Source organism: Morus notabilis, unplaced genomic scaffold, assembly GCF_000414095.1.
Source record: "Morus notabilis unplaced genomic scaffold, ASM41409v2 Scaffold1640, whole genome shotgun sequence".
NCBI classification, from domain to species: Eukaryota; Viridiplantae; Streptophyta; class Magnoliopsida; order Rosales; family Moraceae; genus Morus; species Morus notabilis.
This window is the reverse complement of record NW_010367899.1, coordinates 26,784-42,860: the sequence shown is the minus strand read 5'-3', so window position 1 is coordinate 42,860 and position 16,077 is coordinate 26,784. Positions and strand designations below refer to the sequence as shown.

Below are 16,077 nucleotides of genomic sequence, written 5' to 3'. Positions count from 1 at the left end.
ATGGTTTGATTCAATATTGTAGAATTAGAAAAAGTCAAACTTTGAGAGACATTAGATGCGTTTGAGAGACTATGATCGGTAATAATTAACAAAGATTCAGAAACTTATAAGTCCGTTTAGTTCGCTGGTTTAAATTTTTAATTCGAGTTGAGATATGATTTTATGTGAGAGCTTTTTACTGTAGTAAAAAATTTAGATATGACTGTTTCTGAGAGCTTTTTACTGTAGCAAAACTCAAATTCTAAACTCGAATCAGTGAAATAAACGGAACAATAGTTAAAAACTTCAAATAGTTGTAGGCTTTTAGATCAAACTTATACTTGAGAAAGATGTTAATTTATAATAATATTGTCATATATATTGGGTATAAGATATAGCCTACATATATAGCAACATATTAACTACAACACAACATGTATACCATCAAATGGATCCAAAATTCTTTTTAATAAGAAAGATTACGAATATTGTAACTAAGCTTGATAATTATTCCCATAATATAATTATCAAAAAAACTAGCTTGATAACATAGAAATATAATATAAGTTTGTGATAAACATGAGATAAGAAAAATAAAGATTTTATTAATAAAATTGACAAATAATTCCGGTGAGTTGTGATCACAAGTTTAAAGGTTTTGTAGGAAAAACAATTTTCCTCCCGAAACCATCTAGGAGAGTTCATGACTGGAGGGGCAAAGAAAGATTAAATATTATTGATGGTCAATTAACGCAATTATATTTTCCCAAGTTTATATATGCAGTATGCCTAAATTCTTCCTTTATTACACTTCCATAACTTTTCACAATAAAACATAAAAAAAGAGACAAATACCTATTTAAATAGTATTCTTTTAACGTTTACTCCATAAATACTAACCCATTTATTTGTAGTCATATAATTATATTAGTTAAAAGGGTATCAATAAGAACAAATAAGAGATAAAATTCTAAATCTATTGCAGCAATTTTCTCACACAAAATTCTTTTCATTTTCTGCCCACGGTTTAAAGAGGAGAAAAAGGATGAAAGAATTGGATTTAATGTAGAAGCTACCGGACAGCTAAATCCCCGTTGGCTGACCACCGACTTAGTGTCTTAGAGCCCGTTTGGTTCATGGATTAGAATCATGAGATTAGAATCATTTTTTATTTACGTACATTTTTTGTGTGAAAAAATACTGTAACGAACTATGAACTATGATTCGAATCAGAGAACGAATCCTCCAACCAAACGGGCTCTTAGCTTTTCTTCATCACATTTGCTAATTAACGATTACTTTTCACATCTCATGACCAGCATAACCGTTGAATAAATTGATAAAATCTTATTCGTCTATCGTATATAAGATTGGGTTTTTAACATATTTTCAGGATTGTTAATTTTTATATGCACGCATATAAAAATTAACACTAGAAGCAAGTGTTCACATTTGCATCGTACTATCACAACTACAAGGGAATTTTTTCCCTGAAAAATACTTCATAGAAATTATTTATACTCTTTCATCTTTGTTTTCGAAAGAAATAAAATATTCACGCTTACATTATATGTCAAACTTCATATATACTTTTTTCTTAAAATAAAGGTCATAATTTTCATTCAATCAGACCGAATATTACTATAGTTATGATAAGAAACACTGAGATTAATATAATAAAATATTTGTAATGATAAGCAAAAGTACAAAGCCATTATTTCGGGTAAAGAACAAAGAGGAATTTATCGCGCACCTTATTTGAATTGGTGCGTACATATCTCTGAAAAGAAAAGAACATTGAGCTCCACGGGAAATAAATCTTTATCTCTTTCAAAACGTCTTTTAATTGTACTCGATAGATGAGAAAATAAAAATAATAAATAAAAATAATAAAAAATTATTTTTTATTTTTTTTCATATTTTACACTAAATTAAAAAATTATTTTTATTTTTATTTTTTATTTTTAATTGTGTTAAATATCGTTTCTCTTTTGTTTTTATTTTTATTTTTTTGAAAAATGTAAAAAATAAAAACAAAACAAACTCAAAACATTTTTAGAAGCTACAAATATGATAAAAAATACAAAATCATAGAAATGCTTAAAAAATGCGAAATTAGTACTAGATCGAATTTGAGTGGAGAAAACTCATCAACACTGCAAATCAAGATCTAAGTAGACACCTATCTTTATTAGAAATATAAAAAGTAAAACTACAAATGTACATAAATAAAAAAGGGATCGAATCTCCCTCTTTAAGAGGAAGAACGCCGCAATTTGAAATGAAAAGTATAGAAAGAGGAAAAAAAAAAAGATAACCTACGGTCCGGTCCACCTTAAGAGGACAAACGCCGTAGCTTGAAATATAAAGTATAAAGAGGACGAAAAAAGAAAGATAACCTAGGGCCGGCGGGATGCCACAAAAGGTGGACCCCAGTTATAGTAATTACAAAAGTTTATATATAATTAAACTATTTAACAAATTTTAACAAATTATGCGAAAGAAAAAAGTTAATGAATCTTGATGGAGTGATGATACAGTAAAAAGGTCAAGTATAGTAATAATGCCAACTATTTACATTTTACTTATCCATGTTATATTAAATAATTTAATAAATGAATTTTATCTTTTATTGGGAAATATAATTTTTTATAACAGATTAGCAAGTTGAGAAATGTGAACTCAGTTATTTACTATATAAAATTTGATAAACAACGTAAGAATTTTGCCATTATACAAAATTCAATTCATTTCATAAAAAATTCAGAAAGTAAAAACGACTATTTTTTTTATTGGAACCAATTTTCTTTCGGGAAATAAACAGATTTGGTGGAATATTATTTAAAATCTAAACTCTTCAAGTATATGAATTGATTGCCCATTAATACATAAATATAATCATAGATTATTCTTTTGTACCCATCATAAGATTCTTCCTTGCAGAAAAGAAATCATATACCAATATTTAGATAAGATATTATACGCAAGGTATAGGAAAAGAAAAGTAGAAAAATCTTCCTTAATTTTTTTCCCCTCTATTATTTGGAAAAGGGCGACAAATCTCTCAAAAAAAAAAAAAAAAAAAAGGAAAACAAGGAAAAAGGTAAAAAGACTAAAATGGGCGTGGGGGCGATGGGTTATAAAAAGTGGTGGAAAAAAATCACGGGTGGCCGATGAATTGTGTCGTTTTTTGTCACCTTTCAAACGAGAAAAGTAAGAAAAACAAGATTAATCAAGATTTTCAACCCACCACCCTTCTACTTTTCTTCCTCTTCTTTCCTCGTCCCCTTCAACACCAATTCCTAACCTTCTCTCTCTCTCTCCTCTCTCTTTCTCTCTCCTCCGTGCAATTCTCATTGCACTACCGGTGCTCTCATCTTCATCATTAAAATGGCGAAGAATCCCACATCAGGTATATATGTCACCGTTTCTTTAAGCTCTTTCACTGTTTATTGTATATACATGCATAAGCTTTTTCCCTTCTCGGTAGATTCTGGCGAGATTCCGAATCTTTTTGCCACGAGTTTTTACGAAATTTGGCATCTGGGTTCTAGCTGGTTTTCGAGATAAAGATCTTTGCTTTCTTCTTTCTTCTTTTTATTGTTAAATTCATATATATATATATATATATATATAGGAATTGTTCTTCCCAGGCCTTTTCCATATTGTTTGTTGGATCATTTTCTTTTGCAATAGACCTTTCTTATTCGTTTCTATGGTATCTGAATATTTTGAGTTTATTTCGATTTCACAATCACAAGTACAACACTGGCTTATGAATCTATATATATACAAGAATTCGTGTTTGATATATGTGATTGTTCTTATCCGCTTTTTGGAAAGTGATTTTGAATCTTATTTTGTCGTAAAAGCGTTTGTTCTACATGGGTTCACTATATGGAGTAACCTTTACTGGTCTAATTACTCGAACAGTTTTTTAGGCTTATTAACAAAATTTGTAAAATCTTAGTACAAATTTTATGTTTGGAAAGCTACCGAATATGGTAATGATGAATGGGCTTCTCTTTTACATTTGATTTTATAAATATGTCACTTTGGAAATATCGGATGTCAACACAAATCTGTTGGTCTTCTGGCAAAAAATGGATTCTTGGGCCCCCATGGTGGCCACCTGCCAGTTACCCAAAACAGGACAAGCAAAATTTGCATAATGTTTACTCCTTGTGCAGTTCATTATCAGTAGGGAAAGGAAATCACTTTTGTTTGTTTTTGTTTATTCTTTTCTCAGATACAAATAGAGTTTCAGAAAGGAACAATTCACTGGTTGTTTGCTTTGGGGAAATGTTGATTGATTTTGTCCCAACTGTTGCTGGAGTGTCGCTTGCTGAAGCTCCTGCTTTCAAGAAAGCTCCAGGTGGTGCTCCTGCTAATGTGGCTGTTGGCGTCTCAAGACTTGGTGGCTCATCAGCTTTTATAGGCAAGGTAAAATATAATATTTTGCCTTTTTTTTTTTGTTGAACGGTAATATTAGATTAGATGTGTTTTTGCCACACATACTTTTCTAGTCCATATGTGCCTGCAAATCTATGTGGCAGAAAACTTTATATTAACTTTTTAGTTGCAAAAATGCGTAGATATTTGATTTCAATATATAAGATGATTCACCCTCTACTCTATTGAAAATAAAGGGATAAATTTAAGTATTGTATGTTTTCAGAATATGTGAAATTAGTTCCGTTATCGGTGTGTTTAGTTGTCCTGGTTTACTCGGTTACACCTCCTTTCGCCTAAATTGTACAGTGCAAAAAATATGTATGTGATTATGTGATAGGGAGAAGCATACCCGTTTCCTGATCAAATAGCTTTCTGTTAGCATGTTATGCTTTACATTGCGTAATCTCAAGTTCTCCGCTTTATGCATCATAGGTGGGCGACGATGAATTTGGGCGCATGTTATCTAACATTTTGAAAGAAAACAATGTAAACAATTCTGGTGTGCGATTTGACCAAACTGCAAGAACTGCATTGGCATTTGTTACACTCAGAGCTGATGGTGAGCGTGAGTTTTTATTTTTCCGAAATCCAAGTGCTGATATGCTTCTCCGCGAAGCAGAACTGGATATTGCTCTTATTAAACAGGTGTGTGCATTTTTTCTACTTTAACCGGTAAACATCAAAGGAAAGATGGTTTTGCTATAATACTCCATTTGGTTGACATTATGCCTGCACAACTGAAATTCATTGCAGGCAAAGATCTTCCACTATGGTTCAATTAGTTTGATTGAGGAACCAAGCAGATCGGCGCATCTTGCTGCAATGGGCATTGCCAAAAAGAATGGTTGCTTCCTCTCTTATGATCCAAACTTAAGATTGCCATTGTGGCCCTCACACGAGGCTGCTCTGAAGGGCATAATGAGTATCTGGGATCAGGCTGATTTAATTAAGGTACCATATCTGAAAATGTAATGTTCGTACAATTGGAAATTATTTGCCGATTTCTATATCATTATAAAACCATCATGCACACACACACAACTCGATTGTACCTGTTGTCTAAAACAGCTGGATTCTCATACAAAATTTGCAGATAAGTGAGGATGAAATCACATTCCTCACTGGTGGTGATGATCCCTATGATGATAATGCGGTGTTAACCAAGCTTTTTCATCCAAATCTTAAGCTTTTGATTGTGACTGAAGGGTCAGCAGGTTGCAGATATTACACTAAGGTAATTTTATCAATTTAGTTTCTTATGTATAATCATTACTCTGTCTGTTACCTTTCCAGAAACAGAATTGTCTCCATCACGTTGCCGCTTGTTGGTGTATAACAATTTCCTAAATTTCTTTGCTAAACTAACATCAATGCATTTGTCATATAGCAGTTAAGGTTAACATATCTATCAGTTAGAACATTTAAATTTGATGCTAACCAAAATTATGTACAGGAGTTCAAGGGCCGGGTCCATGGCGTTACAGTTAAACCCATTGACACAACAGGAGCAGGCGATGCATTTGTGAGTGGGATACTGTACAGCCTAGCTTCTGACCTAAATCTATTTCAGGTCCAACCTCCCATCTTAATTTTATTTTTGCCCTTTTAACTTCCATTTCCTTATTTTGATATCATCGGGTTGTTATCAAGTGTTACTTGAATCTTTGTGGTTTACCGTTTACTTTATGCCTTGCTCCTGAGAAAATAACTCAGAAGCATGCCCTGTCATAGAGTCGATTCTTGATCTTGTGGTCAATAAGTTATTAAAACTAGCTAGCGCTCTCAAATTTGGTTGCCTTGATAGAAATTGGGATGTTATGATACATAAGTGCATCATATTTCCGTTTCTTTAACCCAGGTTATGAACATTCTTTGATCAATCTCCATAAACTGTGTTTTGGCAGGACGAAAAGTGTCTACGAGAAGCTCTATCATTCGCCAATGCCTGCGGTGCAATCACGGTAACAGAAAGAGGAGCCATCCCTGCATTGCCCACAAAAGATACTGTGATCCAATTCTTACAAAAAGTTGCTGCTTGATGAAGTAAAGGCAGACACAGCAGTCTAAAATACTTGTATTTTTTTTTTCCCCCTTGTACCAAAGTCCAAAAACTATGTAATCCGACTTTCCTTTAACGAGAGCAATCAATTTAGCGTTTGCTCCTTGTGTTCTTCTGCTGTTCACCCGTTATAAAAAGTTTCCATTTTGCGCTGCAATGCATGTTCTGTTCTTTCTTTTCTCCCTTTTTTTTTTTTTTCAACACTTGCACCTTGAAACTGATTTTTCCATATTTTTTTTATTGCATTTTTCATGTTAGTTGGGGATATAAAATAAAACTTAATAAATTTCAGTCTCTTTAGTTGTAGTCAATTATGCAACTTTTATTTTTAATAATGGAGCCTCCAATGAGTGGTCCAGCAATAATAATGGCTGGTAAATGTGGAAAAGAACGTCAGTGAGAATATGATCTTTTGGAAAGTTGTTACATATTTACAGGTTTCGGCCCCGTTTATTTCGTTAATTCGAGTTTAGAATTCGAGTTTTGTTACAGTAAAAAGCTCTCACAAACAATCACATCTAACTTTTTTACTACAGTAAAAAGCTCTCACATAAAATCACATCTCAACTCGAATTAAAAACTCGAATCAGCGAACTAAACGGGCCCTTCGTTTTTTTTATTAGTTCGAATCATAACTCAATTTTTTATTATAATTTTTTCATTTATAAAATTTAAATTCAACTTTTTTTCCTACAATATTTTCTCTTATATAAATTTACTTTTTTACTTAAATTTATTTGAGTACACGATTAAAATGTACGAGTATATATGCCTAGTAGATTATGCATGATAACGCCTTAAAAGAAAAAAAAAAAAAATATATATATAAAACAAAATGATAAATTTTAAAAATGCAAAACCGAGCACGTTTAAATACTGATTTTACGTAGTGCATTGCCCTCATTGTAAGGTTGTAAAATAATAATCTTAATAAAAAGAAAAAAAGAGAGAAATAAGGAAAAAAAAAAAAAAAGTGGGGACTTCTCAGTCACACCCCTTTATTTGCTGCACCAGCTTCGCAGCAATTCACGTGCTGATCATGTGCGTTCATCTACGTATATCCCAATCAAATTAGTCTAAATGCATGAACCGAGAAGACTCCAGGCGTCGGAACTTTCAAGGCCAGCGACCCGGCGAAGTTACAACGACGATTAGAGTTGGAAACGACAATGAAATTTAAACTCGAATAGTCGAATTCCAAAAACGCAGAAACCATGTAATATTGAGCGACAAAAATTTAGGAAACGACAACAAAATTGAAAAAAAAAATCAACAGCAAGCATAAAACGGAAAAAAAAAATGGAAAAACGACGAATAAATCTTACAAGCACCATAAAATATCAAACAAAAAGACGACAACAAGAAATCGTAAAACGGGATAAGATTTCGGAATGAGGATTGATGACAACTTGCTACTACTCAAAAAGCAAAAATAAAAACAAACGGCACAAACCATTGTATTTTCGTACGTCCGAATGGCACGGAACCGTACAACTTAAAAGAAACGACCCCTAAAAAAAAAAGAAAGAAAGAGACGACAAACTAGAAAGGAAAACAAACTTAACAGTTAAAAGATAAGAACTCCAAGAAAACAAAAGAAAAAAAAAAAGAGGACAAATTTAACAAAAATGCTGTCCGACATTCCGGAGTCGAGATTCCTGGACTTCATAATGGGGGTGAAACAAACACCGCTCAAATTGTAAATATCACTAAATAAAGTTGGCTACCTCTGAAAACGAAAGCAACCACAAAATAGAAAAGAAAAAAAAAAGACAAGAAATATACAAACGACATAAAAAATAGAGAAAGACAAAACTACATAAAAACAAGAAAACTGTAAAAACAAAACTGCAAAACGACAAACACGTTGAAAGGTATTGACATAAGTTTAAAGTGAGAGACCCGAGTAGACGGAATAGTCAAGAAGTAAAAACGACAACAACTGGAGCAAAAACTGAGAACGACAAAAAAGAAGAAACGACAATAAAACTAGAATAACGATAAACGACAGCAAAAAAGGAAACCATAACTCAAAAAGCGATAACAAATGTAAAAGACTAGGACAGTGGAAGAGGACAATAACTGAAAAACAGACAACAACCGAAAGCAGATAAGCAGTAAAAATAAGACGAAAAAGCACAAGGGACATGTAAGAAACGACAACAAAAGTAAAACATCCTGCAGGTTAAAACGACAAAAAAGTAAAGGCGCCACGACAGAGCTGAAACAACAATGAGAAAACGACAACAAAATAAGAACCATACAACAGAAAACGACACTAAATGTACAACCATTAATAAACAACAGCAAAAGCGAAAAAAGACAGCGAATAGAAAACAACAAAAAGAAGCCAGGAGAGCTGGAAAACGACGAAATTATTAAACGACATAAAACGTAATACGGCGAGAAATTTCAAAATGAATCTTCCCTTGAAAGAAACAAAAAAAAATGTAGATTATACTGTGGCAATTATTAATGAAATTTTCATTTCACTAGCAAAAAAAAAAAGACTTTTGCAATGGAATATCATTAATTAACCAAATGCATTCTGTTAATGTCATCAGACCAAAAACAAAAACAATAAAGTGATATGACAATTTAAAGAAACAAAAATGAAAATGAATATTGCACTCAGGCAATAATTAACGATTTTTGCACTTTTACTACTATATAATAATAATAACTATATTAATCAGTCAAATAACTATATTAATCAAAATATTAATTAAAAATTATGGGTAAAAATCAAAGCTCATATTAATAAAAGAGTTAAAATATTTTTCTATGCTCTACTTACTTCTTTTTTTTATTTTTTTCATTATTTTATTTTTTTACATTTTAATTTTCTTGTGTATTTTTTCAAAATATATTATTGCTCAATTTACTTTTATGAGAGTAACTTTTTTTTACATGTGTTCTCATTTATTTTTAATTAATTAAAATAATTTTTATTCAAATATACCCCTATTTAATTCTTTTTTATCAATTATTATCTTTATACATATTTTTTTAAAATAAAATATAAATAGACTTTAAATAATTGTATAAATAAATTTCTCCTTAGGCTCTTAAACTAGTATGAATATATTAATAGGAATGGTCTTTAGTTCGCAAGCAACTATTTACCTGACTTATCCGGTAAGTGATTTTCAACCGTTCGATGGAAATGGACGGGTGGGACTCATCACATCCTTGCAGAAGCATTCACAGGTGCTAGCTTCCATACACTGCAAGTGGCAGCTTTTATTGCCCATGTATTGAATGAAGAGAAAAGGGAGAAGGAAGAGTGAGGTTGGTGGCCACGTGTATATGTGAGTGACAATGGATGATGTGAGAGACAAGGGAGATGGCTCAGGGAAAAAATATATTAAAAAAAATGTGAAACCCAATTAAAAAAAAAGCTCTTTTTTTGAACAAAACAAAAAGAGGTTTGATTAGCAAAAAAAAAAAAAAAGGGTGTGAGGCTTAATCGTTTATGGAGGGGAAAGAGCTTAGTAAAAATAGCAGCTTTTACAGTTTTACAGTAGGCGAAAAATGTATGGATCGTGTATGTAAAATTTTATTATTTTTTGACGTTATTTTTATTTTATTTTTTAAAGATGAAAAATAAAAAAAATCATAAAAAATAGAATATTTATCAAAAAATGTGCCACTTATTGCATTAATTGTTAAAAATCATATATTAATTTTAGAATGTAAAAAATAAATAAAACTGTACATTTTTTTACCCATCCCGACCCTTTAGCTAGCCCCTGGGTGCCCCACTACGCGAGCCGGCGGCTTTTTGACAGGTTTTACTTTTTTGTCAATTTTTGAGGTAATTTTTTTCTGGCATGCCTAGAAAAATATAAGGATTGTGTCTGTAAAATTTCATTATTTTTTTAAGTCGTTTTTATTTTATTTTATTTTTTAAAGACGAAAAATAAAGAAAATCATAAAAAATAGAATATTCATAAAAAAAATAGTGCCGCTTGTTGCATTAATTTCTAAAAATCATATATTAATTTTAGAATGTAAAACATAAATAAAAATGTAAATTTTGGTATTTTATATTATATCGAAATATGCTCTTAAAATTTTATATTTTTAATAATATTAAAACAGTATTTTAATCTTTTTAAAAATATCTTTTTAATACCTTAAAACTAATTTTTGGGACATGTAATGTCCAAATTACTTTTCTTATTAGTTAAATAAAAATCAATATCTATTATATATAATAAATGTGATGAAGCAAGCATGTGTCAACTAATTTTTATCTCTTTATGGTACCCTTAACTATTTATATTTTTTACTTATTTGTTATCTAGTATTTTCTCTTACTTAGGGCTTAAGAAAAAAAAAACGGTTTAATTTGTGTTTCCATTTATGTTATTTACCTTTTGTACTTTTTATTTATGTGTTATGTACTAGTTTTGTGTTTCTATTTATGCCTTTATCAATTTTTGTATTTTTAATCTACTTGTTATCTATTGTTTTATCTTACTTAAGTTTTAAGAAAAAACGGTTTAATTTGTGTTTCCTTCTATGTTATTCACTTTTTGTACTTTTTACTTATTTGTTATCTACTGTTTTCTCTTATTTAGAGTTTAAAAAAAGTGGTCAAATTAAATAATATTTGAATTACGTTCTAAACGTGGCTTCTGAATCTACAAAACTCACCCCATCAAAATAAGCTGTGCGGTCTAAATATTAAGAAAAATAATAGAATATGGCGATTAGTTAGAACTTATTTGTTTACATCATAAAATTATTTTTCTAATAGACAATAAATATAACAGTCAAATTCATGCAATTGCACGTGCCTACTTTTACTAGTTTCTTAAAAAAATGAAAATATTTTAAGACATTAAAATATTTAAAGGAAAATAATAAAATAAAAAGTTCATGATTTTTTGCTAAATTTATTAGATTTTGATTAAGTAAAAGAGTACTAAGGTCATTTTACATCTTAAAAATCAACTTCAGAGCACCAAGAATATATTTTTAAAAATGTTGAGGTATCATTTTAATATTATCAAGAACACAAGATATTAAAAGCATATTTCGCTATATACATTGTCGCTTACATTCATTAACATGAAATACAACAAATCAGTCAATATACATACTTTTATCTATGTGTTCACTTAATTGTTATAAAAAATACATATTTTGAGGATTAATATACATTGTCGTTTCTTATAACTTAACATATATATCTTTATATGTAAATACACACGCTTTATATATAAATATACCCAAAAATAACAAAATTGTACATCTGACGTTGCAAACAGTAATATGAATAACGATTTTTGCAATAGAATATGACGATGATATTCCATGTTGTCGTTTCGGGGGCCCACCCACCACCACAGCACCACAACACTCACGTTTCTTCTTGAAACGAAAGCGAAACGACAAGACTTGTGAGAGGAGAGCAAGAACGCGATCTGAAAAACGAAAGAAAGAAAGAGACAGAGGCGAGAATTTGTACGTTTCAGAGTTGATTAGAAACAAGTAGTATCCTAATTCAAAATCGAGTTCAATCACCCCCCTCAACATTGGAGAAATTATGGCTTCGAATCCACCGCTAAATCCTTCACTGCTTCCCGAGATCGGCCCCGATGGCCTCCCTCGCGAAGCCCCCGTCATTGCCTACACTGAGAAGGTCTCTCTCTCTCTCTCTCTCTCTCTCTCTCTCGTTTGTGTATGAGCTTGAATTTCCTGAATATGTTGGTTCTATGGCAGATAATCGAGGAAGAGCAACTTCAATTAAGGAAGTGAGTTTCTTCAAATTCCCTCCTTTGTCACATTTTCTTTCATTTTTATTCAGATCCGTTACTGTTTCTTTCTCTGAACTGATATTGGAGTAATGCATCAAATGAGTGATTGATTTAGCTCTGATGCTATTACATTAATGATTGCGCAATATATCATTTGAAATTAGAATTTCTTTTGCTTAAATTTTTGAGATCTATGGGAGAAAAAATATGAATTGGGGTACTTTGGGATGCAAGTATTAGGCTTACAAATATGAAATTACAGAATGTATGAATGTTTCCGCATTATCATAGGTTTCAAATTATTTTAAGGTTCTTATTGGTGCAAGTAAAACCTTGTCAGAGGTTGTAGGAACTAGGAAGTCAGCTAAATTTTCAATCAACTTCTTTGAGAGACAAGATTATTAGAATGGATTAATGGGTATGCTTAAATCATATAAAATGTGGGTTGCGTTCTTCGATTACGTGTTTTAAGCCTTGGAGCTAACTGTGTTCATGTTTAAAACCCCCTTTTGCATTACTTGACGATTGGTGTTCCTCAAGATGGATTTAATTGAGAGTGGAATTCTTGTTGCTTTATGTAATAGTTCTTTCTTATAACTGTACTTGATAAATTTGATTATTCACAATGTGAAAGATGATTCTTTTCAGATACATTGAAGAAAACTATTCTAGAATCCGCGATGTTGAACGCAAGCTAGCAAACCTTACAATGGAAATGAAACTCACAGCTGGGCCAAAGAAAGCAGGTTGGTGCACTATTGTGTTGTTCTCGAGTTCTCATTTATGTGTGTTTTTGGCTGACTTTTCTTCTTTTTTTTTTTTTTTTTCCCCTGTTAAGCACTTGAACATTTAAGAAAGAAAATAGAGATTCAAACAGAAAGAATACGTTTGGCCAAGCTGAAGGAAGAACAAGCACAGAAGGTGTGTCCCTCTTAATTATAATATAGCTCACATGTCTGCATGTCTCCGTTTAGTGTTTTCATATATCTACACTTTGACCTTCCTTTATGCTTCAGTTTTCAGTGCATATACGTATGTCTACCCATATACGCAACTGTTCAAGTTTATGGCCTTCGTCGTTTACCCTTTCTTCAATATATTTATTGGTGTGCAGTTGTGCTCCTTCTGTAATCTCATACGTACCATTTTTTATGTAAGTTAGGCATGGGAAGCAGCATCAAAGGCTGTGAAGGATGAGGAGGAAATGAAGCAAAAGCTATGTGAAGACTTAAACCAGCTGGTAAACACATATATTAGTTAACTGTGGTTGAGGTTGCAGCTTTAGCAAATTGGTTTTGACACTGCTTCTAATTAGGTTCACGAAAGCAGCAACACGCAGTTTTCTAGACTAGAGGAGTTAAAAAGACGATTGGAAGCTTTGAACCCAAGTAGAGCATCAACGAATTTTGTTCCTCATGTAAGTTCCCTTTCTATACCTGGTCACACATTTGTAACATAGTTAATGTCTTGGAAAACTCCACTGCTCAGCGCTAAGCATAGCGTGGATGTTATTTGTTCTAACATCAGAAGGAAAATAGGCATATACAATTTGTGATCTTTTGTCTGTTATTGGCGTGGTTAGTAATATAAGATACTATTAATTAGCATCCTTTTCTTTCTAGGATAAGGTAGCATTTCGTACAATTTTGGGGTCAGATGTTACATCTTAGTAGTTTTGGTAGTTATGCCTTTTTTATATGCAGGATACATCATGAAAATGCAGTCCATGAAAATGTCTGGTATAACTTTCATATGATACTTGATGGGTTTTCAAATTTATAATGTGACAACAGTTATTACCATATCTATGGTAATTTATGAACAAGCAAGGAGGGAAGAAGCATTGCCGGATGGAAATGGAACTTGAGGGGTGGAAAGAAAGAGTTAATTGTTTATAATGACCTTATGAGAGTGTGTTCTGTTATTCTGAAGAGAAGTTATTGAGAAAGAAAAAAGGAGCCAAATAATAAGGATCAAAATTTGAGATAAGGAAAGGAGGCAAAATGAAGTGCAAGCTTTATCCATTGAACTGTTTAATACAATTCATAGACGCTAACTTCTTTTTTTTTTTTTTTAATAACAACGATATAGACGCTGACTGTTTGTATTTGAAATTATGTCCAGGATGGGAAAGCAACCGGACCTGCTCAGACAATCTTGGCTCCAGATGCTTCCTCAGCTACAAATTCAACAGAACAAAGTGGTGGTGCCAGAAAAACCATCCCAAATGAGGGAAATGGCGGAAACGTTCCTGTGACGAATGGGCTTAACCAACAGGCTTCAGTTGAGGGAGAAGGAAGAGGGAAGAAGAAAAGTCAGTTCCACGGCCGAGGAAAAGGAATTGGGGCTGTGCCTAAAGGCAGAGGATCTCCTGCTCCTGGCTGGACAGGGGCTGGGTTCGATGTTGATGGCAGAACTTGAAAGTGCATCAATTGGGATTTAGTCCTTGAAGCCCCTGGACTGGTAAAGTAAAGCTACATTTTTTTTTTGTTTTGCTATCATTGGACGCAAGTTCAGTCCAGATATCTTCCCATTGTTTACTTGTTAATGGTAATGTTACTTTTCTTTCTGTTGTATTTTACTTAATTGACTACATCATGTTCATAGAAAAGTGGACAACAAAAGTTAAGAATAGTGATATAATAACCCCATTGTTTTTTGCTTTGAAGGTCATGCTCTTGGAGATTTATTTTTGTACAACAACAACAACAAATACAAGCATTAATCTCAAATTAATTGGGATCGGTTATATGGATTTTTCGTTTTCAGTCTGCTCTATTAAATACGAGATCCTCTTAAAGCCCTAGACCTTGAAAGTCGTGCCTAACTACGTTAGCCAAAGTAATTCTTGGTCTACTCCTCGCTCTCTTAGTACTAGGTATTTGGATGTTCTCCTAAGCACGAACAAGTGCATCTAACGATCTATGTTGTACATGTCCGTACCACCTCAGACTCCCGCATCTTATCTTCTATTGGTGCTACACCTACTTTACTACGAATAACTTCATTCCGTATGCGATCCATCCTCGTATGGTCATTCATCCATCTTAACATACGCATCTCCGCCACATTGATCTTGTATATTTATTGTCTCTTGATGGCCCAACATTCACTACCATATAACATAACTGGGCGAATTGATGTCATATAGAATTTTCCTTTCAACATAATAGGCATTTTATCATCACATAAAACTCCGGTGACATTCTTCCACTTAACTCACCCCGCCTTAATCCTATGTCTAATATCCTCATCTATATCCCCTTTACACTGCACTATGGACCCAAGGTACCTAAATTTCTTAGAAGCCTTAATCATCACACCATCCAAAGAAATTTCATTACTCTGATCTCTCAAATTACTAAACCTACAATGCATGTACTCAGTCTTCGTTCTACTGAATTTAAATCCATTCGTCTCAAGGGTCTGTCTCCATAGTTCTAACTTACGGTTAATTTTCTCCCGATATTCATCAACTAAAACTATATCGTCTGCAAAAAGCATACACTAAGAAATCTCATCTTGAATTTTTCTTGTCAGTTCGTCCATCACGATAGTGAAAAGATAAGGACTAAGCGGAATCTTGATGAAGGTCAATCCGAATGGGAAACTCTTCCGTGTAGCCTCAAGTACTTCTCACACTTGTGAGTCATGACAGCTCTATCGTACATATCTTTTATTACATTGATATACCTCATGCACTACATCATGTTCATAGAAAAGTGGACAACAAAAGTTAAGAATAGTGATATAATAACCCCATTGTTTTTTGCTTTGAAGGTCATGCTCGTGGAGATTTATTTTTGTACAACAACA

General features: G+C 32.4%; 2 protein-coding genes across 4 annotated transcripts; both read left to right on the top strand.

The window, feature by feature from the left end:
* Positions 1-3,147: 3,147 nt before the first annotated feature.
* LOC21386355 (probable fructokinase-7) lies at positions 3,148-6,650 on the top strand. Its single transcript, XM_010113654.2, has 7 exons — positions 3,148-3,391; positions 4,229-4,422; positions 4,867-5,079; positions 5,188-5,385; positions 5,528-5,668; positions 5,888-6,004; positions 6,339-6,650. Exons 1-7 carry the CDS (start codon positions 3,370-3,372, stop codon positions 6,471-6,473), a joined length of 1,020 nt encoding a protein of 339 aa, XP_010111956.1. The 5' UTR covers positions 3,148-3,369; the 3' UTR covers positions 6,474-6,650.
* A 5,257-nt stretch (positions 6,651-11,907) lies between these two features.
* LOC21386354 lies at positions 11,908-16,077 on the top strand. Of its 3 annotated transcripts, none has more exons than XR_002903594.1 (8): positions 11,908-12,146; positions 12,227-12,258; positions 12,910-13,007; positions 13,100-13,182; positions 13,424-13,501; positions 13,577-13,678; positions 14,386-14,811; positions 16,042-16,058. XR_002903594.1 is itself a non-coding variant. In XM_024175762.1 (8 exons), the coding sequence occupies exons 1-7, from the start codon at positions 12,051-12,053 to the stop codon at positions 14,680-14,682; spliced, it is 786 nt and encodes a 261-aa protein (XP_024031530.1). In that variant the 5' UTR covers positions 11,908-12,050; the 3' UTR covers positions 14,683-14,724; positions 16,042-16,077. The 3 variants fall into 3 exon arrangements, 2 of the variants coding, with proteins under 2 accessions (XP_024031530.1, XP_010111955.1); XM_024175762.1 differs by having other exon boundaries at positions 14,386-14,724; positions 16,042-16,077; XM_010113653.2 differs by lacking the exon at positions 16,042-16,058 and having other exon boundaries at positions 14,386-14,904.

Excerpts from the sequence above, each read along its gene's own strand:
- LOC21386355 (XM_010113654.2), top strand. The coding sequence starts at position 3,370 with ATGGCGAAGAATCCCACATCAG. Across the intron at positions 5,080-5,187 it reads ATATTGCTCTTATTAAACAG|GCAAAGATCTTCCACTATGG; the intron begins GTGTGTGCATTT and ends AATTCATTGCAG. Across the intron at positions 5,669-5,887 it reads GTTGCAGATATTACACTAAG|GAGTTCAAGGGCCGGGTCCA; the intron begins GTAATTTTATCA and ends AATTATGTACAG.
- LOC21386354 (XM_024175762.1), top strand. The coding sequence starts at position 12,051 with ATGGCTTCGAATCCACCGCTAAATCCTTCACTGCTTCCCGAGATCGGC. Across the intron at positions 12,259-12,909 it reads GAGCAACTTCAATTAAGGAA|ATACATTGAAGAAAACTATT; the intron begins GTGAGTTTCTTC and ends GATTCTTTTCAG. Across the intron at positions 13,502-13,576 it reads GTGAAGACTTAAACCAGCTG|GTTCACGAAAGCAGCAACAC; the intron begins GTAAACACATAT and ends GCTTCTAATTAG.